This window comes from Sturnus vulgaris, chromosome 3 (genome assembly GCF_052056855.1).
Source record: "Sturnus vulgaris isolate bStuVul1 chromosome 3, bStuVul1.hap1, whole genome shotgun sequence".
Lineage (NCBI taxonomy): Eukaryota > Metazoa > Chordata > Aves > Passeriformes > Sturnidae > Sturnus > Sturnus vulgaris.
Window position 1 is genome coordinate 38,024,323 of NC_142245.1, and position 26,100 is coordinate 38,050,422.

Sequence of the window (26,100 nt, forward strand, 5' to 3'; positions counted from 1 at the left end):
ATATTTTTGATACAGAGGCTTAAATTACTGGGACACACACAAGGGATCCCATGCCAGCCAGAGCTTATTCCAGACAGGAGAAGAAAGCTATTCTGTATGATGGCAGCAGCCAGTTGGTTTATGGTTTTATGTGTCTGTGTGACATCCCCGGCCTGAGTAAAGCTTTGATGCAAGAAAAAGGTGGTCAGTGTTGGAGTACTAGCAGGGAAACTGTTGCCTGCCCATAGCCTTGAACATTTTCCACTACTAATTTCATCTTGAGTGTGAGGGAAGGATCAAATAAATGCTTGTAGGAGAATCCTCCACCCCTTCCCCTGTCATAAACAACTCATCTGTCAGGAAGCCGACACAGACAAGCTTCATTACAGTAAGGGAGAGAAAACAGCTCTGTCAAGATTCCAGTCAGTCTCTTAAGAGCTTACTGTGTTTGATTAAACTCTCCAGGCACTGTGCATGAATTGTAACAAACTATACAAAAAACCCATGTCCACATGAATAGTAAGGAAAGTTAAAGCCCATCTAATTTTTGTGTGGGGTTTTTTGTTGTTGAAAGTTACTGTATTCTTCTCTCTTGGGTTTTGTTGTGCCCAGAGTGCTACAAGATAGAGAGGTAGAATCTTGTTTAACTTCTATAAGTTTTGTATGAGAATTATCTGATCTAGTGACCTCTTGATGTTGCCTGTCTGTTCTGCCACCTTCTCTTGTGCTTCAATATGAAATGGATCCTGAGAATCCCTCTTTGAGAAAGGCCTAAGATCCGTAGAAGAATTAATTGGGACTGTCTTCTTTGGTCTTTTCTTCTGCGTGTGTTCCTTTAATAGATTTCTTAATTGGGTTGAAAGACTTTTGGACAGTTTTTCAGTTCATTAAACTTTTTGAACTAGCTTCCATTTTATGTTCATTCTTCTATTTTGGTAGTGTAAAGTGCTGTAGAGAATCATTGGCTTTTTTCCCCCCTTTAATGTTGTTAACTCTGTTTTGCATACTCTTGAAGCGTCTCTTCAGTGGTAATACCTGAATTGGATCCTGTACACAGGTTAGGTCAAACCAAGGTTTTACTTTTCTTCTGCATTCCTGAATGAGCTGATCCCTGAAGATGATGTTAATTGCATCTAAAAAAATTCTGATTTAGTGTTGTGCTATTCTTTGGAGAGTAACTGAAATTTCATACTACCATTTTTTCCTGACTCTCTACCTTCAGTGATATAATAGCTGTTGCCATCTTAGGCAGCTAGTAACATAGTCCTAATGCTGTGTTTTCTCTCCTTTTTATTGAAATTACAGATCACAGGTCTATTAGTGACTGGTATGGTTAACTGATCTAATTTGACAAGCTGCTCTTTGAGAAGTAGTATCACTCCTTCACTAGGTGATCTGTTTTATATCCAGGATAATACATGGGTCTTTCCCAGTCCTCCCATTAGTTTTACTTTCCTAAGATAAGAATGATTCTTTCCTGGTGCATCTGGTCATTCTTTCTCAATTCTAATTCTTGAACTTAAAATGCTTCATGTAGGAGCAGAGATGCTTCTGATTCAGTTGCCTCCTCTGTTAAAAAACACACTGTTTAAAAAGTTTTCAGTTTTTCTGTTTCTCACTTTCCTGTTTGTTACCAACTCTTGCTTTGTTCTTTACTTGAGTGTGCTAACTTGACTAAAAGTTATGACTGCATCATTCACAGCTGTGTACTTTCTTTCCCAGTTTCTGATTTAAAAATTCTTCTGTGTTAGTTGTCATTTCCATCAAGCTTTAAGTGGAGTTTTGTCTTCCATGGAGCATTCTGTTCCATTTTCTGAGACAACTCTGGAGTCCTCTATGCTTATGCCATTTTCTGAGCCGTGCAGTGAAATAGTCAACCTCTGACACCTTGTTTGTTCAGACTTAGCCAAGTGTTAAATTTTAGTACGTGAGACAAATGCGCTGTAATTTGGCACTTTCCTGTAATCCCAGAATGGTTTGGTTTGCAAGGGGCTTTTAAAGACCATCTTGTTCCAACTTACTTGTCATAGACAGGGAACCTTTCACTAGAACAGGTTGCTCAAAGACCCATCTGCCCTTGAACTCTTCTAGGAATGGGGCATCCACAACTTTTCTGGGCAGACAGGTATGCTGCCTTACCACCCTCATCATGAAAAGTTGGTCTTTATGCCCCTTTTTCAATTCAGTTGCCCTCCTGCCCTTTTAATATCGAAGGTAAATATAACACATAAAAAATAAATGCCTTTATATAATATGCATGATTTCAAAATATTTCATAAACCAATGTTACAAATATCATGTTCTTAAGAAGTAGTCTCAAGTTGTGGCAGGGGGAGCAGCTGGCCAAGATCTAAACATAGTCAGTACTTCTGTTCTTACATCAGCTTTCTAGTTATAAGATATACAGTCTTAATACATTAACATTATTTTGAAAAAAAGTTCACTGTGATTCCACACACTTATTCCCAAGAGGCTACTGCTCAACTGCTTTCTGAACCACACTCCCAGATTGGTTTGGAGTAACATTAATACTTTAGTGATCTTCAGCAATTGCCTCTGGGTAGCAATATCTGAGTCTAGAATCCCTTTAGCTTTAAGCACTTTTTAAAGTACTTTTAGAAAGTGACAGGTTTTGGGAGATTAAAATTCTTACCTTCTATGAGTTTTACACTGGGAGAGCTCTTTCCTTAGAGCATTTTGTATTTTATAACCTCTATGTACTTCTGGAAAAGGTAGCAAATAGATGTCAACTGTGTTCAATTGATGAATAATCTGATCTTAAATACTATTATGATATGGATTCTGTTCTGGTTTCTGCATGGTGGACAGGAATAGTTGTAGAATCGATGCCACTGCCAAATTCATGATGATGGTCAGAAGCAGAAATACAGATATACATTTGTATACTGGAGCAAAAGCTCTGGCATCTGTCTCGCTTCCAGAACTGGAACCTCAAAGCTCTGAACTGAAGGACAACTGCTGGTCACTGTAGTCCCAGCTGTGCCTCCTTACTGCTTCGAACAGCTTCTGTTGTTCTGTAATGCCTGTTTGGGTATTCCAGCTGTTGCACACATGCAGATCCTTAAGAAGCAGCCAACTCCCCCATTCCCCCTTTTGCTATTCCAGTGGCTTATAGCGGCTTTTCACTGCAGAGTACACTTTGCATCCTGAAGAGTTTTCCTTCTGTTGCACCCTGGAGGGCTGTATCTATAAACATTCTGTTCTGATGTTCTATTTAGAAATGCAGTGAATTCCTAAATTGGATTGTCTTTTGATGTGCTTCTGGAAGTGATATTAGAAATAAATATAACCCACAGCTGTACAATCAGAACATTTCTAATGGGAAACCAGGTGATGAAGACTGAAAAGCTTCAGACTGTAAAAGGAAAAAGAGGTGTATAAATTCAGCAACGTAATTACTTAATTTTTTTTCCCCTTTCCCTCCTTCCTTTCCTCCCAGTCATTGCCAATTTCCACTATAATTGAAAGAGTAGAGGAGAACTGGTAATTGTATGTGCTCCTTGTAAAGGAGCTCATTTTGGGGTGATTCCAGAGTAGTCAGTCTCCTTGAAAGGATGGCATCACATAGACCTTTCAGGTTCCCCTTGGAGGAGGGAGACACAGAGTCTTCCTATTCAGCCAAGTGAGAGGAAAGTTCCAGGCTTAGTGTCCCTGAGGTGAATAGAAGTTGATGGAAGCCCTGAGTTCTGTGAAGTTACACACTGTCAGGGTTGCTCTGTACAGGGCAGCAGCACGTTGTCGTGTGGTGTCTTGTACTGTGTTGCTTTTTCTACAGGATGCATAGTTTTTTCATACTAAGATAAGACTTTATAGCTGCTCTCTGCTTCATTGATATTTACTTTCGTTGTGTTGAAAAGAAAGCAAATACTTAGAAAATTTACTTGAGGGAGCTCTGGTGGCAAATTTTCACTTCGAGGTGTTTGTTACACTCTTGGAGCTCCTCTTGTTTAGTTGTGACTTGTTGTAGTGACTGTGTGGCCTTGTATGACCCTTGCACTGCAATTTCTACGTTGCTGGGTGCTTCTGAAGTGTTTCCCATGGCAGGATTGGAATCCAGGTTGAGATGTCAAAGGCTTATACTCTATTACAAGTAATATTATGGGAAAGGTAAATGCATTATCTACTGTCTTTGTGTTTTTTAACACTATTTGTCTTCTTTGAAAGTTTAAAGCAGCAGCTGCTGTTGCTGATTGTACTTTTTTCTAAATGTTTTTAAGTAGCTCTTTCAGAGAACATTTTAAAGTTATTCGTAGTAAACAAGGTCGTTCTAAGAAATGATAAGTGTGCAATTGTTTAAAAAGTAGCTATGGAAACTAGATGATTCTCAATTTAATATGAGCATTCATTGCTTTCATTGGCTATACTCCCTTCTTGAAACTGACGTGCTTCACAGGCACTCTACAACATTTCTAATTAATTTAATTTTCTTTAAATGGGCAAAATATTCATCCTGATAAAGATATGTTAGAGTTTTAAAACGTAGGACTGCTGTTTGTTTAGCTTTCTAAAGATTTGTTTTTTTAAGTCATAAATAGAATCTTTTTTATCTTCCAAGCTGGAAATATCTGGTTAAAGAAACTTTTCTTCTTGAAACAAGACCAAATTACAAATTACAGCTTTAAGTCATTTAAGACAAAAGACTTGTCTCATGTATGCTACAAAACATGTCCTGAAAGCTACAGGAGTTTTGTACCCAGACTTGAAGGTGCAGACTTTAGTGGGCATGGTTTCCAGTTTCTTAGATTACATTTTTTACATTGCATCTCTAAGACAAATGATTAAACTGTGCCATTTTACTTTGATAATGACATTTTTAAAAATAGTTGAGTAGTTATTTTCTCATTAAAGAGAAATGAGGTGGGAAGGGGGAGATTCTTTAAGTTTAAAAGAAAGAAACCAAAGAGGCAATAGAAGCTGCTGATTGCCACATATCCATTTCTGTTAAATCTGTGGTGGCTGCAGTGTTCTAGATAGAAACGTTTAACAATCCTTCTCGCAGTATTTTCTATTTCTGGAAGTTTGCTTCAAACTTTTTGATGCTGAGAGGGGTAGATCATAAGCTCTGAGCATATTTGTTGTCAGCTTCCTTGACATGTTGAATTCAAAACAGATTTATTAGCTTTCCTAACATATAGGAAACAGTATGCATGCCTTCTTAAAATCTTCTTAACAGTAGTGCTTGGTAGAAAAGGGTTATTTGTCAACTTTTAGCGTGCTTGACACAAGCTTCCAGAACTATTATTTCTGCTCTGCTCTTAAACACATGCTATGAGAAGCCATAGCTGCTTTTGGCTGGCGCTATGAAACTCGCATAAAGAGTTTTAGATTCAGTTGAATTATGAATTATAGTGATTGTCTTCTGAAAATATTTAATTTTAATTGTCCAACTTGTTACAGAGAATTGAAGTAGTAATATGTGCCTCTGTTGTAAAATTAAAATGTCAGCTCTTGGCTTTGCTGATCCTTTCTGCTTCTCTTCTTCCTATCCCCTCCTATGTTACTGGGGCAAAACCAAATAAAACCAAAAAACCTAATTTCCTGTATAGTTTGAATCAGTTGCAGTTGTTGTGCACTATATTAATTGTAATTATTTTTTAAAATTGTTTTGTGATTCAGTAAAATTGAATTATTGCAGTTTGCATGCAGTACTCTGTGTGTCAGACTCCTACAGAATATTTTGGCATTCACAGAAGCTGTAGTTAGGAACTCAAGTTCTTTACTACACTAGGCAGGAAAAGCAGTTACGGCTGGAAGTACAGCTCAAATTTTACCCTTTGGTATGTTGTTATAAAATACTGTTCTTTTTATCGTTGTGTGTTATTTCACAGTTATTAATATAGCACTCAGAACTGGGAAACTGTAGAGCCTCACACAGTACTGAGTGAGAGCAACTTGTAAGAATTACAGGAACTCATGGTGTGAGCTACAGAACAGAGAACATGAACAAAATTAAGGGTACTTTGAAAATGAAAATATTCTCAACATCCAGCTGATTAATTATAGTAGGAAATTGCTGTGTCCTGTAGTTTGAAATGGGGTATTTTTTCAGGTGCTTGGTGCATTTTATCTTCATTCCTGTCAAGGAAGATAGCTGGGATATTTCTTGGCTAATTGTTAAGGATATTTGTGCTGTATCAAGATTTAAGCTGAACTAAAAAAAGCTGCTCTTTGAGAACAAGTATACACAGGAGATATTCTGCTGTAACTAGATTGCTTTAATTGTGAAAACAAGACTGTACTATAACAGTTTCTATTTCCATGTATGTACAACCCTGTGTATGAGATAAAACTTCTTATAAGCTAAGAAGCAGCAGGCTGTAAGGATTACAAAAGGTCAGCAAGTCAGCTCTGCATATGAACATCCAAAGCCAAAAACATAGGTGTATTGTGGCTCTTGGGTGGAAATTTTTGCTTTTCCCCCCACCCCAACCTTGTGTTTCATTTCCAGCCCCTAGTCCCAGTTTGTTCTGTTGTGAGGCTAATAGTGGCAGCAGAGGATTGTCATCTGCCTACCTAGTAGTATCAGTAGTCACCTATCATTATCCTGAGCAGGGTAGCTGGACAAGCCATCTCTGTGTGTAGGGTGCTCTGGTATCCCCATTGGTGGAAGGAAGTGGGGTCTTGCCCCAGTCCATTTCTGAGTATCTCTCCTGGAAGGCAGGTTGTGGGTTTAAAAAGTGCCTCTGGGTGATTCAGCCATGTCTCACCTAAGAACAGGAGCCCATCTCCACGTGATGTTGCTCATGGATGTGATCAGCTAGGAGAGCAAAAGCATTTGAATAAGCTGAGTCCTAAGTAGTGTTTAAAGTACTGGAAATTAGTAGCAACTGCTCAGTCTTTCACTGTTTGTTCAAAAGTAGTGTGTTAAGCACAGAAATTCCAAACTGTGTCTTTTCATCATTAAATTATGTATAAGAGTAGGTACCTATGGTATTTATTGCTGGAGTTTCCAAAAATAGCACTGAGCAGTAAGTTCTGCCAAAGAACTCAAAGTGTTGAGAAATGCTAGGTAATTACAGGAACATTCAAGTGCTGGAAACAGGAAGAATGTGCTCTGTATCATCGTGATTCAAATTAGTGAAGTGGCCTGGGAATGTGTAATGTTGGTTTCATAGTAGTATCCAGATTTTTTTGACATCCTGGTTGCTTTACCAAGGTAGAGGTGAATTTGCCTCATGCAGAACCAACATGTCTTTTTGGCAGGAATGCCAGTTTCCAAAAGTTCAGAGGAACAAGTTCAGCCAGGCTGCTGAGGTTGTGTAATTCACAAACCAGCTGGCACCACAAAATAGGATGTTTCCAAAATACCTATTATCAGTCATCCTGAGATGGTACTATTTTATTTCTATTCCTACCGTGACAGATTATCTCAGATTTTGTTTGCAAGTTGTCTATTTTACTATGTTCATAAGGTTATTTGATCAGTTTTGTGATTCAATATGTATTAGCCTATGCAAATATTGTGAGCAGTAAGTTTTCTGTTTGTTTTGGCAGAAAGTTGTCATTGTCAATCATCTTATTTGAAAAGACAGATTCTGATCTGGTTTATAATTAAGATAGCTCTTTCAGTAACAGAAAAATTTTATCTTTTTCTATGGAGCCTGAAATATGGCCACATGAAGGATGGTTTTTCAGTTCCGTTGAAACCATGTTTTCAATTTTCAGAATTCTATAATAGCATTCTAGAGGGTAATGCTGTGCTAAATTTTTTCAAGTTAATAAACCTAGATATAGCACATGTTGTTTTAAATTGTACCATAAACCAATGAGTTTCTAGAGGTGAATTGTACATCTGAATTGTTTCTTCGCGAAAGGTGCATAATTGTTTGCTTTTTTCTTTTATTTCTGCCCCAGAAAATAAAAAGCATAAATACTATGGAATGAAAACATTTAAAAATAATTAAGAAATAGTTACTTTCAGTTTTTAAATTTATTTTTGTTTCTATGTTGCTGTGATGATTTAGCAGCTTTAAAAAATTCAAATTATATGAAATCTATATTGACAATATTCTTTAATTAAGATATGTTTATTTTGTGATTCATTATGCATGCAGTTCCCTAGCTAAATAGTGTATTATTTCCAGAAATGCAGTCTGCTTTTTCTGGTTTGCTGAGCAGTCACTGGATGTTTTAAGATAATTTAAATTAAGTTTAATATATTTTGGAGTTCAAGCATGTATTTCTTTGAACTTATTAGCAAGGAAAGAAAAAGAACTCTGCAGACAATTTCAATAACGAAGCATGCAAATCAAAAGAATGTGAGGAGAAGATTCTAAATTGAGCCCTAAGGATGTAATTTCAAACACTTTATAACCTGTCCTTTTTATAGTTTAGACTTGTTGGAATGGCAGTATTCTGATGATGTTTAAAAACCGTCCCTTATGCAACAGAGAGAAAAAAAAAAGAAGTATTGTGAAATGTGGTTTACTGTTATGCCTGTGTATAACATGAGCCTGTAAAAGTCAGAAGCTTCAACAACTTAAAATATATGCATGGTATATTGTACCAAAACTAAGGACTGGGACAGTATCTGAAAGAAGGAATGTATTGAATTATATTTTCTCAAAAGTGACTCTGAAAAATATTTCATATAACAAAGCCTGTAGTTCTAAGGAGATCAAAATTTTACATGTAGAGAAAGAAGCAAAGTGAATTTTTGAGGCGAAATCGGAGACATCCTTAAAAACCAGAGGAATGCCTTACAGACTTCAAATTTACCAACTGCAAATAGGAAAACAAGCTATTCCTAGACCTCTGGAATGCAGTCTGGGCTTTTGGTCACAGTACTTTTTTTTTTTTTTAAGTAGGCAAAGTGGTTTGGAATAGGAGATTCGGGTTCCTCTAGACATTGTTGGTTCAGCCGTATGTTAGAAATGTTTCATAGCTGCTTTCTTGCAAGCCGAATTTGAACTGTAGGTGGACTTATTTTTATAATAATGAGATTGCTTTCACATACTTTATCCCTGTGTTGATCATGGGCTGAAGTCAGGGATACAGTGTTCTTTAATTTTGTTTGCATTTCACTGCCTTCCAGGGTGACAAATGTGGGTTTCAGGAGCTAGAGTCAGGAACCATGAGGAATCTCTGCTTTGGCATTCCAAGGCAGGGTAACGACCGCTGGATGTAGCATCTGCAGGTTTAAAGTCCAAGGATGCAAAGCTGTGTTTGACAAATAACAAAGTCCTGGGATGAAATCATGGCCAGCAATGAAATAAATGAGAGTTCTGCTGTTGACTTCAGTGAAATCAGGATTTTATGCTAGTGTCTGGAAAAACAACTTGTATGAAAACCAGTTTAACTGTTTGGTTTTCTTTTGTGTGTGGACCAAGCAGTGTACCAACCTTACGTTGTTAAAAACTTTGCATCTTATTAGATGGTGATATAGATCTGTTTTACAGATGGGGAAGTGAAAAAGAAAAAATGTGTGCCTATTCTGTGCAAACTTCTCCGTTTTTGGAGCAAACTATATGGTTCAGTTAAGCAATATTGGTAGGAAAAATGAGATTTCGTACAGTTTAACTTTTGTCCTTGACCTCAGTGCACTAGAAAATCTTACCTTTTACCTAATTGTTTTAGAAATAAAGCTAGGGCATAATTATGATAGTAATTATAATTATAGCATTTATTGGGTTCATTAGCAGTGGAGGGGTGAGACAGTACAGAGTTGAAATCTACATTCACTTTCAGCCCTGTAATTTTTGCTGAGAATCATGAACATTTCTCAGACAAAAATATTGCAGTCTTTATATTGTCTCAATTTGCTTTCTGAAAAATTTTAATACAGTTTTCAAGCAAACAGTCTTTTTATGGCAGGATTAAATTAAGAAAGTAAATGAGGAAAAATAGCCTGTTTTTAAATCTCAATTCCTTGCATGCTGTTTTTAGATTTGCTAGCTCTGTGAAATGTTGCTGTGATCTATATATGCCAAGAGTTACTGTTGATGTACTAAACTTATTTTTTTCTTTCTTTAGTGTCTGAAATGGAAAGGAATATGTTGTATCTCTCCTGATACTGGGACACTAAGCCAATACAGAAATACTCCTGAAGTGCTTCTATTAAGCCCTAAAGCAATTAGTCACATAGCTAAAATTTACCATGGCTGGTCTCCATTATTAAACAAGCTTGATAAGCTATAAATAGCATTGTAGTGGAGTTGGATTATTTTTTTATGCTATCTCTAATAGAAGTATAAATAGAGCACGTTGATTTTTTTTTTTTTTTTTTTTTTTTTTTTTTTTTTTTAATCTGTTGTCATGGTTCTTAGTCAAGGTCTTCTCTGCAGAGGGATTTCTTAGGTCAAGACAGCGAATAAATGCTTTATCAGTTCTGTTAGTTTTAGTCTGTTCTTTAGCTCTACTGAAGCGACCCTTTTGCATCAGGGATCTTGTACCAAAACAAAAAGGATGTAGGCACAAGCACGCTATTTTTCTGGATGTTATTTTTCTGAAAATACATGATGATGAACACATAATGCATCCTATGTACATATTTTTAGTGAACAAAATGTTATTTGGCTGAATTTCAACAAACTACAATTCACTAACAATTTTTTTGAAATTTCTGCCCTCTGATCTTATATAAGTTTACTATCTTAGTTAATTACAAAATATTTTTCTGTGTAATATTATGTTCAAACTATTTGTGTACGTAAGTCACAAGGTTTTGGGAGTTCCTTTACCCCAAAATTAGGCTCCTGGTAAGTGTAACTGTTTGCTGCTGTTCCCTCTTTTTCTGGTTCTGCCCACAGATGGAAACATTCCATTTTGGTGGTGAATTAATATGAAGGACAGTCTTTATTGCTCAATTTTGTGGAATGAAGAAATAGATCATATGAGTTGTTCATCTAGTTCAGCTAAGAAAGTAATTATGCAGTTAAAAACGTAGATGTTAAAAGTATTCTTGGCCTAATGCAAATATTATTTCTATGTCCAAAACTCTTCACCACTAATCTTTTCACCCTCCAGGGTACAGCACAACATGTACTTTTGTTCTTGTCGTGCATCATTTCCAGGCTTCTCAGATGTGGTAGGAAGCTTGCCATTGTTTCATCACTTGAATTTAGGTGGCTCCTGTGGAGAACTTGGGTAAACTCTGGGATTTGGGGTTTTTCTGACCCTCCATCTTTACGATTGCTAAATTTTGTGGTGTAACTTAGGAAGAACAGCCTGTATGGTGTTTCAGGGACTGTATTCTGTAGCCAGTACAGTCTGTCAGAGCTTCTTACTGCTGATTTCATATACCAGAAAAAGCTTCTGCTGATGAATGCACATGCTGAAGATGGAGTCTGGATTTAATCTTGACATTTTCAAGGGTTGCTCATCATAAATTGTGCTTCTTATCAAGTAAATTTAGAAAGCCTTTAGTAAATGTGCTTAAGATTAATAATGTGCAGTGACCATTTTCCAACTCAAATATGAAGACTTTTTTTTTCTCCTATGCGTACTTCTTGTATATATACTTGGGCAAAGTTAGTGTTATATACATCTGCTAATAGTTGCTTGTGTAAGAAATAACTATGTATTACAGAGGGATAAAATGCTCCAACTTGCACACATGGAACTTCCATAGCAGGAGAAAAGAAAGGTCTGTTTGCATTTTTTTATGATCTTAGGAAACTAATATCCTTAAGCATAACGATTTCTGTTTTTTTTTTTTTTTTTTTCTGTGATCTCAATGAAATTTGAGGTGTGTTCATCAACCATATACACTGGCATTCTTGAAAGCAATAATGATCACTTATATCTTGTCGTAGTTCTGATTATGCATTATGCGGAAAAAAATATTTCTTTTTTTAGTCCAGAACTTGCTGCAGGTAATTTTTAATTGGGGTTATTTTGTGTCTTTCTATCATATATTCCCTACAGAATTTCCTCTGGAACCAGAGGTGGGGTTTTACCTGCCTGTGCACTTTCTGGACACTCTTAGCTTTGTGAATATCAATGCCTTTAAAAGTCTTTCTTGTTATTTTTCCTCTGGTCTTTGCACCACAGTAATGTTTTGAGTTTTATATTTTAATCCAATTTTGTACATTGGAAACTTTCACTGGAATGGTGTGAGAGTGTCTCGGTTGTTTGGCTGCAGTCATCACAGACATCAGTTGTGTGACAACTTCTGGTTCTGATGCACATTGTCATGGTCATCAGTGCTCAATTGCCTCTACAGTCCAGGTACTCGGAGTCTTTGTGTCTTCCTGTCTAGCCACCATTAATTGTCTTGGGTTTTTGTGTCTTTTCCTACTTGTACATAGGGCTAATTTATAAAAAGGTTATAAACCGATGATGTGTTCCTTTATATCGGACTCCTTCTGAGAATCTCTGTTTATACCAGCAAGATCATACTCGTAAAATATTTTCTAGACATAAAAAGCAGTAGTAAGAAAACAGTTTTTGCTAATCCATCTACATCTTTGCAAAAAGTTGATGGGGTTGTTACTTGCTCTTTGCACTTATGTTTTTTGTAATCATGAATTAACCTGCCAGAATATCAAGGATAGACCAAGGTTTTCAGCTCTTTACTAGCACTTTTACTTTTATTTAGGTATTATATTCCTAAATTACAGATTTCTGTTTAATTCAGACAAGGGTGTAAGTGTATTCTCCCAGGGAGAATTTATCTTGTCTGAAGATAATTGTTAGTCTGGAAGACAAAATAATAACTGAGGATTTTCTGAATTACTGTAACAAAATTGCATATAGTTTAAAGTTACTTATTTACCTGAACTGAGGTATTGTCAAACCATGCATATGTTACTAGACTTCAAAAGGATATGTTATAATTAATATATATTCAAGAAAATGAATATATGTTCCATATATTTGCCCATTTTAAGCTTACAGCACTGATTTATAATCTAAGATTTCTTAGTAGTCTCTTGTAATATAAATCTTCAAAGTCTTTTTTTCAAATTTCAAATAAATTACATCAACCTACTGCACTCTTTGTCTCTTGTTTTGTTTAACATGCTCAAGAATTTGAGTAGATTAGTGATGTGTGGTTTTGCTTTGCAGCAGCTGTGCTCACTTGCCTTTATCGTGTAATATCCATTGTGGGAGTATATTTCTATTTTTAGTTGGCATTTCAACATGCTTTTCCAATACCAAAGTCTGTCTCATAGGTTGACAGATTAGAAATTGCCACTAATTAATGTCTTGATCCAAGTAATTTTTTTTATTACATGGTGTCAGTGTAACATGCTGCTAGTACTATGGAAACAAAAGCAATTTTTCTGTAGAAAATATAATATAAAACAGTAAAGGGGAAACACATGAATTTACTGAAGGCGGTGTATTGAACTGACACGGTGGTCTGGTAAGTAAGTCTACTACTAACTAGTGAATTTCACCTTGACTCACTGCTGCAACATAGTAGATGCTTGAAGGGCAATTTCTTACTGCAAGTCTTGGTGACATCAGCAGCCACTCTTTTAAAAGCTGAGTTTGAAAGTGATAAAATATCTTACCTGACTATAGTGTTATCAGTGTTGCATCCTGGAAAACAAAACCAAAACCAAAATGAAGAGTTAACCAATAAAAGCAGAGGAACAAGGACAAGCCAGCAACATATGTAGGTTTTCTGTTGTGGAGATATTTCTTTTTTTGCCTCTTTGAATTTTACTGGTAAGTGATGTCTGGAAAGTTGAAGCTGTATGTATGCCTGGAAATCTATATTGAATAATCCAGATGTCAAATTAATTAATCTGGATTTGTGAAGAGGTTCATTGAGTAAGTGTTAGTAAAAGTATGCATGAGGTAACAAATAATTTGTGACTCCTATTTGTTCATTTGGTGTGTAGTGAAAAGGAAGGTTTGTGAATTGCTGTTTCTGTGAGACTTAGACTCAGCTGGTTTGTGTTCGTCTTTGTCTCAGACTTTTCTAGTCTTCATGCATACTGTTTCTTTAATGGTGGTTTAGGATCCTTGAAGGATACTTAAGTCTTAGTACTTCAAGAAGATTTTTTTAAAAATTGGCATCACTTGTATTTTAGCACTTGTATCTTGATGGCACTTTTGGGGAGTGGGGTGGGGCAGACTTTTTGTACCTATATTAATGAAAAGATGCAGTAGGCAAACATTCCTTTTTTTTACTGATAGAATTACCATTTAATTTAAGTATTTTACTAATTTAATCTTTGAATGCTGTATTACATGAGGAATGCTTGCCTGCTGTTGCATAACTTGCATGAACTGTAGCTTCCTTCAGCTTGTGTGGCCAAGCATCTGTACTGTTGCTCCACATCTGAATATTTAACCAACAGATACATTTACTTTGCCTTAAGAGCTCTTTATGCTTTTTGACATCTAGGAAAGGAATAATTGCTTGTGATTCTGGGAAACTCAAGTGTGTTTCTTTAGAAACCTGGAAGAATGTTCTTAATCTATACATTTGAGTTGGTGTTGTATGTGAAAGATGAAATGTATCAATGGAGTCATAGTTGCACTGTTTTCAGAGAGTTTTGTTTCACAGAGCTTTAGTTCAGCTCTTACACCAGCTGAGCCTGAAAATACAGGGCTAGATTTATTAGCAAGCATTAGGAGTTAGATAATCCCTGAAAGTGTCTTGGACAAGGCTTTTACCACAGAAATTACATATGAGGGGCAAAACTGGTACTTGTGGATAAAAGTTAATGTTTCACATTTGTGTGAACCTCAATAAAGAACTTTGAAACCCTTTTACTCTTATCTTGGTGTAGATTAAATATCTTAATAAAGATTTGTTGTATTACCTCATTTACAACCCAAATCCATTGGGTGATAATCAAAGATGGTCTTTTCTATATTGTAAATAAGATTCTAACTCGTTAAGGTGGTAAAAAAATTAGGAATTAATAACTTGATGGTATTACTTGAAAACTAATTAGTCATATCCAAACTACTGCCTTTGCAAAATTTTGCCTGGGGAAAAAATGTATTGCAAAGATATAAACCAAGGCAGTTTTACAACGAAGATATTCATGCAACATCGTAAGGTTGTTATTGTAGGGCAGGCAGGTCTCAGTGCTTGTTTTGCAGTGTTTGCACCATATTTCAGGGGCAGAACTTATAAATGTGCATTAAAAATACATATTTGCACATAAAATCAATTTTTTGCAGAACTTTTGCAATGGTGAAAATAAAGAAAAGCTGAATGCTTCTCTCTTTCATCTTTTGTTACTGGCAGGACTGTGTGGAATAGGCCATCCTTGATTAATGACGGGTATGATACTGTAAAGGGCTGTGGAGAAATCCCATCTGTTCATCATCAGTTGGGTAGTTAAACTTTTTCATGTCTCTTAAAAAAACCAAACACATAAATATATATATATCAGAGAAGCAGTGGAAGGAGGAAACAGCTGGCAAAGGTCAGGCTGAACTAGCAACTGAATTTTAACAATTTATGGGGGGTAGGGGGTTAGTTCTATTTCTATGTCTTTTGAACTAGCCTGCATATTTTTTTTCCTATCTCATAGTTTTAGAAAATAGTGGTTTTCTTCTCCTTTTGACTTTTCATTGTGACTTTGGGAGGAGGTAATGAAGAAGGAATTAATTTGTACACTTGCATGAAGCAGTAGTGCTAACAACACATATTTTCTGAGATGTTGCTAGCTAGGAGCCAGGCATGGGAGCATCAGGCTTACAGTAAATAAAATAAAGAAAGCAACTTGAGTGAGATTTGTCTTAGTTTAGTCTAGACAGTACTTTTTATGCCAAATGTTGCCAATCTCATTTCTGCTTGCACGGGGTATTCTGATACATCACATTCTTTCTCTGTTTTATCAAGCAAGAGAGCTTCCTTCTGCATGATAGTTAGCTGAAAGTGTTTCTTCTTCCTCTGTAGATCCCTTGTAACATTATTAGTATCTATCATGTTGTTTGTTTGTTGAAGGTGCAGTTAGACATTTGTTTACCTGCCTGGTGAACGCTTCAACAATGGAAAGTTTTTGTCAAGTGTATTAAGTTCATGTCAGATCATCAAAAATGAGCATAAGTATGTAAGAAAAGGGATCTAGACAAGTCTTAACTTCGTTTCTTGTGGTTATTTTAAGCAGATACATTGGTGATTTAGATTAGGCAATTTAGTCTGCATTCAAACAAATTAACAGCTTACACATCATGTGGAGGTGTTTCTTCTGAAAAAATTGCATTGATAAAGTTTACAGCTTTCCTGTGTAGTACAGTATAAGCCACTCTTGGAAAGCAAAGCTGTCTTAGCAGTTATTCATTAGTATCACTATATAATGCAAACTAAATTAAGGAAGAAAATTATAATACCTGAGAAGGAAGGAAGAGGCAACTTTTGTAAATTCTGGTGGTTAAGCTTTTGGTGTCCAAGATATAGCATTCATGTTTTTGGTGTGGCATGGTGTGTTGTTGTATTTTGAAATTTTTTTTTCAATTTCATTGTAATTTCAAGTGTTATGACACTTGGGCTGACAATTGGGCTTCAGTGTGGCTGGATATGTGACAAGATAAAGGGTAATAATAAAAATAAAAGGACCTAATACTAACAAACAAGGAAGGCCTTGTTGAACATGTGAAGATTGGGGTAGACTCGGCTACAGTGACCAGGACACTGTGCAACTCAGTATCTTACATGAAGGAAGAGGGGTAGCAATTAAATTGCAACCCTGGACTTCTAGAGAGCTAGCTTTTGCCTAGTCAGGGACACTTTTGGACAAATATCACTGGAATGTGCCTTCAGGGAAGAAGGATCCAAAACAGCTGGTCAATATTCAAAGATTTTTTTTTTTTGAGGGCTCAAAAATGATGCGTCCTTTTGAGCAAGAAATTGAGGAAAGTGGGGGAGAGACCTGCATGGATGAACACAGAAACTCCTGTCAATACCCAAGCACGAGTGAGAGATACACAGGAGAAGGAAGGAGGGACAGAACACTTAAAACATAAATAGAGATGTTGTCAGAGTATGCAGAAATGCAACAAGGAAGGCTACAGCCCATCTGGAATTAAAAACCTGGCCAAGTATATCAACTACAGGAAGCAAATACATCAATAACAAATAGGAAATTGAGGAAAATGTGGGCCTGTCTTGAAATGGAGTGGGGTTTCTAGTAACAGAGAATGCAAAGAAAGCAGAATTACTGAATGCCTTCTGTCCATCAGTCTTCACTGACAAGACCAGTCCTTAGGAATCTCTGGCCTGGGAGACCAGGGAAAAGGAATGGTAGGAGGAAGACTTGTGTTTTATCAAGGAGGATTGGGTTAGAGATGACCTAGGCAAACTTGACATCCACAAGTCCATGGGCCACGATGGGAAGCATCCATGAGGGCTGAGAGAGATGGCAGACATCATAGCTAGGCCACTCATGATCATCTTTGAAAGGTCATGGCAGTCAGAAGTGGTGCTTGAGGACTAGAGGAAAGCAAACGTCACCACAGCCTTCAAAAAGGGCAAGAAGGAGTACCTAAGCACCTCCTGCCTCACCTCTATCTCTGGAAATGTAATTGTTCTGGGGGCCATCTTTAAGTATGTGGAAGATGAGAAAGTGACCAGGAGTAGTCAGCATGGATTAACTAAAGGTAAATCATGCTTGACCAACCCAATTGTCTTCTACAGTGACAGAACTACCTGGATGGATGAGGGGAGAGGAGTGAATATTTTTTACCTGGACTTCACTAAGCCCTTTGACGCTGTCTTTCACAACATCCTCATACACAAACTTGGGAGGTACAGACTGGAGGAGTGGACCGTGAGATGGTCTGAGAACTGGCTGAATGGCAGAAGACTTGACCAGGTCCTATATTATTTACTCATTCATCAATGAGTTGGATGAAGGGCTAGATGCCTCCTCAGCAAGTTCACTGATGACACAGAACTGGGAAGAGTGGCTGATACCCCAGAGTGCTGTGCAGAAGGATCCTGACAGGCTGGAGGATGGGCAGAGAGGAACTGTCTGAACTTCTAAGGCAAATGCAGGGTCTTGTACCAGTACAGGCTGGGGCCTGACCTGCTGGAAAGCAGCTCTGTGGAGAAGGACCTGGGGGTCCTAGTGGACAAGAAGCCATCCATGAACCAGCAGTGCGTCCTTGTGGCCAAGAAGGCCAATGGGATCCTGGGGTGCATTGGGAAGAGCATTGCCAGCAGGTCAAGGGAGGTGATCCTGCCCCTCTGCCCAGCCCTGCTGAGGCACATCTGGAATGCTGAGTCCAGTTCTGGGCCCCTCAGGACAAGAGAAATGAGGAGTGGGTTTGAGCAGAGCACAACAAAGGTAATTAGGACTGCTAATCAGAGATCATTAGGAAGACCCTGCCTGAGCAGAGAGATTGGAAGGGACCACTGGTGGGGTCAACTTTAACCATTCTGGACTTTCGTAATGCTTTATAACTGATTATAACCTTAACAGAAAACACTCTGACACTTAAATGGCAGCATCTGTATCTAGTAGTTTGATCTCTGTTGTTAAGTCCTGCTTCTACACTCAGTATAGACACTCTTTTATGTCCAAAACCAGAAATGGATGTCCTTATGTGTAGACATCAAATGAGGTCTGTTAGAAAAAACAGGTTGTACAGGAGTGATTGCAGTGATTCTTCAAAGAAATGAAATTCATATATAAAAAGTAGTGAAGGCAACAACCTCAGCTTTATCTCAGGCTGAGGGTTTCCAGGTCATAGTTCTTATCAGACTCTGTTAAATTCCGAGCCTGATCTCCAATGCCAGTGAAGGCTCTCTTTTGATCTTCTGGTAGGAACCCTAAAGACAACACAAAAAATCTAGTATTCTCTCTTAGTCTGGCAAAAGGGCTTCTACTGAATGTAATGAGACTGTGTAAGTACTGTATTAGAAATATTGACTTGGAGACAGCCTAAGCAGTTATGTTTCTGTTCTACATAGGAGGCTTAGAATGTCACTGTTAATGAATGCTCTTGTTAACTTGGATCAGTTTGAGAAAAAGAGCATCTGTGCAGGACAAAACCCCATTGTTTGTTCTAACCACAAATCCATTGGCTACAGCAGTTACTAAGCATCTTGAATAACATGACCAAGGAGTTAGACATTGCTTTGGAGATAGGGGCTGGCTCAGGCTCCACATGTCAGAAAACAATGCAGTAGTCATCTAAGTTCTTAGCTGAAGCTCTGCAGTCTCACCACTGTGGGGAAGTGCTGCTCAGTCCTTTATAATATAGGGTTCATGGTTTATTCTCAGAGGACAGTTATTTACCCTGCAGAACTGTGGCTCTGAGGGATGGTTGTTTCAAATTCCATAACTTTTTCCCCTATTTTTGCATTTTTGAAAACTCAACTAGTTACAGACCCTCAGCTGAAAATGAAGTAAGGCTTACAACATCCCATTCTGTTTGCCTTCATTTGAGCAAAGCACGATGTAGTCCTGATAGCCACTGTTGTTAGGTTTCTAATTGATTCTACACTACGTGGAGTGTGTCTCTTTACAGTCTCATCTGCACTAGCTATGACTGCTTGAAGACATGTTATTAGTGGGTTTGTTCCTTGACAGTGTGTTATTGCTTGCTAGGTAGTGGGATTCTTCAGCCTTGAGGCCCCAAAGCAGCTTGCACTTTGTGTGTAACTAAGAGCTGCCCAGTTTACTGCCTTATTAATTGCTGGAAGAGTGAAGGCCAGTTTGTTAGTGAAGAAATTATTCCTACTGCTGATGGTCACTAAATAACCGTGGGCTTTTTGGTAGGGAGAGGAGGGAGTTGTTATTGAAAGTTGGTAAGGCCTTGTGCAGTGAGAAGCTGAGGTCATAGGGAGGAACCTAACCAATATGAGTCAGGATTAGTACTGAGGGAATCCTCAGCTTGAAGGAATCTTCTTGTTTAGCAGGAAGGGTAAATGGTTTTGTTGTTAAGGGAGTCCATGTGGTTATGGGACGCTTGTCAGAGATGTTCAGTAGTTCAGGTAAAGAGAAAGTGGATGGGCAAAGAAATACAACTGTGGGACACGAACCTTCTGATTCGGTGGGAAACAGTCTGAAAAAGGGGAAGAGGAATAGTGCTTTGTTCTTTGGCTAAAGGGATATGGTGAAGGAGGAAATTATTTCTGGGAACAGAAGGAGAAAGACAGCTGGGTGTAGGTTCTACTTAATATATCTTGTATGGAATGACAGTTGTAAGAAATGGAATAAGGTTTCAATGCATCACTGCTTCTCTGACCTGTTTGGAAAGCTGTGTGTTACCAAATTTGAGCTGCAACTCATTTTGATCAGGGCTTTTCCCTGTTCTCCCCTGTTTTCTGGGCTGTCCATGATATTTCTCTTGCCATATCAAAAAGAAAGTGATATAATCCCTGCAGTCTTTCCTAGCAGTTTATTGAGCTGTCAAGACAATAAGGCTGCTAAATGCTTGGAAAATTAGGTGCTTACTTTTAAGGTAGTAGGTTTCCTGAACTGTATTTTGAGAATTTGGAGTACAGTTGAATTTGCCTTCAATTTTTTATGAGTAGTTTCTAAGTCTAATTTATTAATTCTTATATTGTTCTGTCTTTTCTATCTCTTTCCAAAACAGGATGATACCGCTTTCATCTCAGACACTAATGATGAATCTTCATCATGGCCAAACACAAGAATATGTGATTAAGCCCAAATATTATCCAGTGAAAAAAGTGATTTCAGGAGAGCAGTCCACTGAGGGCTCATTACCACTGAGATTGGGCCAGGATCAACCTGCATCACCTTTGCGCTGTGAGTACAACTACAAAAAGCGTACTCCCTTCTCTCCCCCCACAAAGCCCCCACCCCGCGTTTTTTTTAAGATCTTGACATTTTCTGCAGTAAGACTTGAAGACAGAGAAAGGTTAAAATAACTGTACATGAGAATTCTTAGATTAGCAAATGCTCCAGTATTCTGCATTCTGTAGAGAAACAAAACAGATTTCCTGGATGAAAAAAATTGAACCTGATTCACTGTTGAAAATTCATCATCCTAAGTCTAGATAGCAGTTTTTAGATAGCAGTTTTTTCTTCAGAAAAGGGTGCTTTGTGAATGCTTTGGTAGAATAGGCATGTCTATGACTATAGTCATTGTCAGTATGATGGATACCTTTTTGGAAAGCTGGAGTTCAGAACTGTGGTCTCATTGGTGACTATTTTTCTCTGTATTTAATTTATTACGTGTTTATGAACTTCTGCACAGTATGGAGGCTGCCTGAGAGTTTCTGCTTCATATTTATTAAAAAAAAAAGGTTGTGTAGGTGCCCAGCTTGTGGCCTTGGCTCATGCCCCATTGTGTGCAGAGCCTGAGGACAAGTTTTGGCTTAGAAGATGGAGGGCTTGATGAATTATGGGTTAGGTATTACAGAATGTCTGCTGGCTTGATTTGGAGAAAAGTTCCTGCAGCTGAATAATGGATTGATTAACATTGAGACCTTAAGGTACTTGCAGTCTCCTGACAGATTTCCTTTTCTGTAGCACAAATAATTCTGTTCTGCTGAGGTTTTAGGGAAGAGCCTTTCCTTTCTAAATTTTTAACTAGAATTCCTTTGCATTTTGGCATTGCACATCTTTATGGTCTGTCCATTTACACTTACATACAACTCCCTGCTTTGTTTTCCTCAATTCTAAGTTAGTGGGTAGTAAATGAGATTATTGACTGTAGCGGGAAGAACAGTGGGCAGCTGGAGGTCTTTCAATTAACATTTCCAGAGTGGTGAAGTATACTTCTTGCAAAACACTGTATCCTTTTCTTAGAACTTTCAGAAAGATTGGTGGTGGTGGTGGTGTTTTTTTTTTTTTTTTTTAGTCATGCTGTCGACATCAACCAGTAGTTTCTTTTGTAAATAAGATAATACTGCTTTTTTTCCAGGCAGCGGTTGTTTTCTTTCAAATAAAATGCTAATGGTTACTGGGATTGGATTGTGTCCATCTCTTATAAGTCTTATTAATGAAAAAGTAAACAAATTCCAGGTTGCATAGTTCTCCAGTATTCGGAATGACTGTTTCAGGTAGGATTCTGACCAAAAAAAATCTTTCATTTTGCTCCCATTTTTCAGGCTGTTTAAGTCATTCTACCTTTGATATACTCAGTGTTATTCACAAGTATCAAGCTGCCACTAAATGGATGGATTTTTTCTTCTATGGTAGCATGAGAAGACTCTATGCAGCTATAAGACAAAGCAGCCAGTGCTTCTAGCTCTTTCTGGCTTATTTGAGCCCCACTGTTAAATACAGGGCTCTGAGGGACATGACTAGGAGAGGGAAAACCAGGAGATGAATACAGGAGTGTTTTTTATCAAATTCTAAGAAGCCTGTTAGTGAGCAGTGCATTAGTAAAACATTCTACCCTTATTGAAAAGCTTATGAGTCCTAAAACACCTGGAGAATAAGTAGTAAAAAGAGTTTCTATGGCCTGATAAGGTCAGCCATGACTTAAGTGTCAACTCAGAGGTAAAATGCAAGCTATTTAGATGGTGTCAAAATTTCGGAATATGAGCTCTCTGTCACCCTAAAAACCAGTCCCATTATCTGTTACACCATTACCTGTTTCACCTGTTTTCTACAGCTGTGATGTGGGAGTTGGTGACAGCAACTTGTGATGAAGCAGTTTAGATACCTGGTAGTGCAGAGTACAGTTTGAGCTGTTTGTTGTCAGTCTAGGATTAAGTTTTGCTAGCCTGAGCAGGACACCTTCAACTTGGACAGCCATATCTGTTTGGTTTTTCTGGTTGCTGGAGGTGCTGGAATGAACTTGAAGATTAGAAGACTGTTTGTTTTCATAAAAATTGAGTTCTACATTTCAGCCATCAGTATTTTAATGTTAGGGATGTTTGAATTAACCAACAGAGAGGTAAGATTAGGATGTGAAACTTAATGTCAGGTGTTCTGTGATAACCAGGAATATGCAGTTCCTAGTCCTGTCTTGACCAGAGATGGACTCTGTGAATTAGTTCATGCTTCTAGTTGATGTTCATTGTCTAGTTAAGTTATAAGAGTGACTGATGATCTCATTGTGTTTTGTTATTGCTCTTAAATGTATAATCTTATTTCATGGGACAGGCTCTTACTTCATTGACATAGGAATTGGTAATGGACTTGTGGAGATTTTTTTGTAAAGGAAGAGGGGGAAAATGTAATAATTTTATTGAAAAGCAGAAGCCAAAAAGTTAGCATGGAATGCTTCACAACTTTTTCTTTTTTTTATGGTAACATGAAGTAAAATTTTTTAGAAATGAGAAGAAATAGTAGCCAGGTAATACTTGGTAGCATTGCCCAAGAGTTCATAGCTATCATTGAGTGCAAAGCTACGCATTCTGTTGGGGTTTTATAAGCATTTCTATGCATTTTTCTTTAAAATATTAACACTGTGCCAGAGATTGGCAACTGTGAAAAAGGTACCCCTAGAATAAACTTACTTCTCTAGCTGTAGCTGCAATTTGTTTTGATTTTTCTGACTTCTATAGATTGTTTCAATCCAGTGATTGAAACTGGAAAAAGTGTTAGTGTTTTATTACCTTTAGAGACAGGTCTGGCTTGGCAGAAACAAATGAGATGTGAGGTACTGGTACACTGGAAAGAAAACTGCCAAATGTGACCAGGTGCTTCTGAGCATCTTCTGATTTATAGGAAGTCAGTCATGTTTAAATGCCCCATCACAGTGTTGTCAGATGAGCTTTTGGAGATACTGGGGTAAAAAACATTGAAGTTAAGTCACATTAAACATTTTTCAATTAAAATTAATTCAAGATGCAGTCTAGAATTTTTATTCTAGTGCATTTGTAAGCAGTGTCACTTCTCTGATAATGTTCAGAACATGCAGTATAGTACTCTTATTAAAGACATCAAATAGTCTATTCTTTTGACTTTTAAGCTGAACTTCACTGTAAGGTTATGTATCACATCAACAGAGCTTGAAAATTCAGTAAGCCACTGGGATTACAATTATAGCCTTTAAAGTCACCCTGGGATGTGAAATGGAGCAGTCTGCCAGTAGCAGGTAGCATTTCTTCTGTCAAGCATTTTGAATTTTTGTCCTGTGAGACACAAACTCCGAGTAATTCTCAAGGGATGTCTTATTTGCTTAAAAGTACATACTGTCACACTTCACCTGAATTCTGCCTAAATATTTGGAACCTTAGAGTGAAAAATTCTCTGATAGTAACAATGGCAGCAGCACAGAAATTTCAGCTATAAAATTCTATTTGCAACCTGGTAGTCCATAAAACAGTAGGAAAAGATTTTTAGTAATTCAGGTGCATCCACCTCAGACATTTCCCACTATTCCCTTAATGGCAAGTTAAAAGTAACCACTAGTCATCTGAGCATGAATCCTCTAAATACCAGTGCTTATCTCCTTGGATTTATAAATGCAGTGGTGGAGAAAATTAGATAAAGGAATTCTGTGCTGTTTCTATTGGTCCAAAATATATATGATAATAAACAAATTCTAAATGTAGTCTTTCTGGAATTCCTTTCAACACAGTTACTGTGAGAACTACTTATTACAGCAGCAAGAGGCTAGGAAGTTCTCCATTTCACTCTATCCACTTCTGGTTGCTCTATGGTTCTTCAGAAAATGCATTTAAATATACACTTCATTTTCCAGGCTGAGATGTCTGAGGGGCTAGCGTTGAGTGGCATTGTGCATTTTGCCCATTGAGCTGAAAATAGTGAAATTTCTGCTTCTGAAATCAGTTGTCTGGTGTTGCCTGCATCTGTAGGACAATTTCTCACCAGGCTACAGTTCCTTATAAGTACAATGATGATACTTCTCTGTTTTAGAGGTATATTGAGGAAATGTATTCATTTGTGACTGAGGCAACCACAGAATGCACTGAAAGCAGAACAAAAACTCAAGGGTACTTTACCTAAAATTGGAATGGTATTATGTGAAATAAATAAGGCATGTGTTTGTATAATGATGTTATCCCAAGGAAGAAGGGAGGATAAGAAAGAAAATGAAACTAATCTCTATTCAGGAAGACGATATGGGAAGTATGTGAATTTTGCAAGTGAAGATACATGTTAAGTTGATTTTATCAAGTACTATGGAAAACTACTATGTTTTAGGTAGATTGGGTTATTTTCGTCTTCACCAAAATTCCTTATATAATATTCATTAAGGAGAACTCGTCTCTATTTTAGGTAGTGAATGAAAACATGTCTTGAATTTAAGTAGTAAAGGTTGCATAAGGTTTAGTGATTTTGGGCTTGCAGCACCCTACTGTGCTTAGTTGTATATGTTGTGCCTGGAAGTTGGACAAATATGCCTGTATGGCTTTTGGACTCTTAGGATCTGCTCGTGGTTGGACAACTCTTAAATTCTTGTGTAAGGAGGAAACTGAAGCAATATGAAAGTCATGTAACTTCTCTAACTGTGGACACATTGAATCATATTTTACATAAGTTTATACACATGAAATAAGCTTACTGTGGAAGAAGATGTCCCAGCACCTAGAGTTGTGATGTGCAGAATACTCCGCTCTAAATTTGGCGTAACAAGAGCTTTCCTGTATTGGCAGCACCATACACTGGTAACTTAGCGAAGCTCTTCTGTAAGTTTATACGTAATTATATCTGCTGGCTTCACTGATGACTTCATAGGTTGATGTGAGCAAATCCCAGGTGTCACTTTGAAATTCCAATTTAAACTATTTTTGTGGAATTGCACCATTCTGACTTCATTAAATAACACTTACTTCATAATAATAGTATTTCCCCACCAGGAAGTACGGGTAAACAGCTGCAAAAGGCATAAATATTTTACCACTTAAAAAAGTGTGCAGAGAGGTATGACATGTGCTTCATATAAATGCATCTGTATGATTTGACATTTTACCCAACTTCAGACTTTGGAAGAAAATCTCCCTCAGGTCTTCACTGGGTCAGATACTCTTTCCACCATTCTTGATATTGCTTTGTGGAACTGCCCTTCGTGAGCAGCAAAATAATTCTCTCACTGGGTTGTCTTAACCAGATTCTTAACCAGATCATTGCATTATGATCCTTGTAACTTCTAGCTGTCGATGTATTTATGGATATTAAACAGTGGTAATGTTCCCAACTGGAAGTTTTGGGAAATTTGGAGATAAGGGAGGATCTTAAGGCTGCTCTCTGAACAAGGTATGGCCAGCAGAATGAGGTGAATGAAACCAGAATGAACACCTAAAAGACTAACATTAAGAAATAGCTGAACAATTACAACATAGTCTAT

The 26,100-nt window shown here is 37.4% G+C and overlaps 1 protein-coding gene across 7 annotated transcripts in view; it reads left to right on the forward strand.

Moving 5' to 3' along the window:
• LTBP1 (latent transforming growth factor beta binding protein 1) overlaps positions 1–26,100 on the forward strand; it is a 182,769-nt gene that overhangs the window by 25,933 nt on the left and 130,736 nt on the right. For all 7 annotated transcript variants that reach the window (XM_014876273.2, XM_014876299.2, XM_014876282.2 and 4 more), the window contains one exon: positions 20,461–20,636. In XM_014876273.2, coding sequence (XP_014731759.2) covers positions 20,461–20,636 — 176 coding nt within the window. The remainder of the gene's footprint in view (positions 1–20,460; positions 20,637–26,100) is intronic.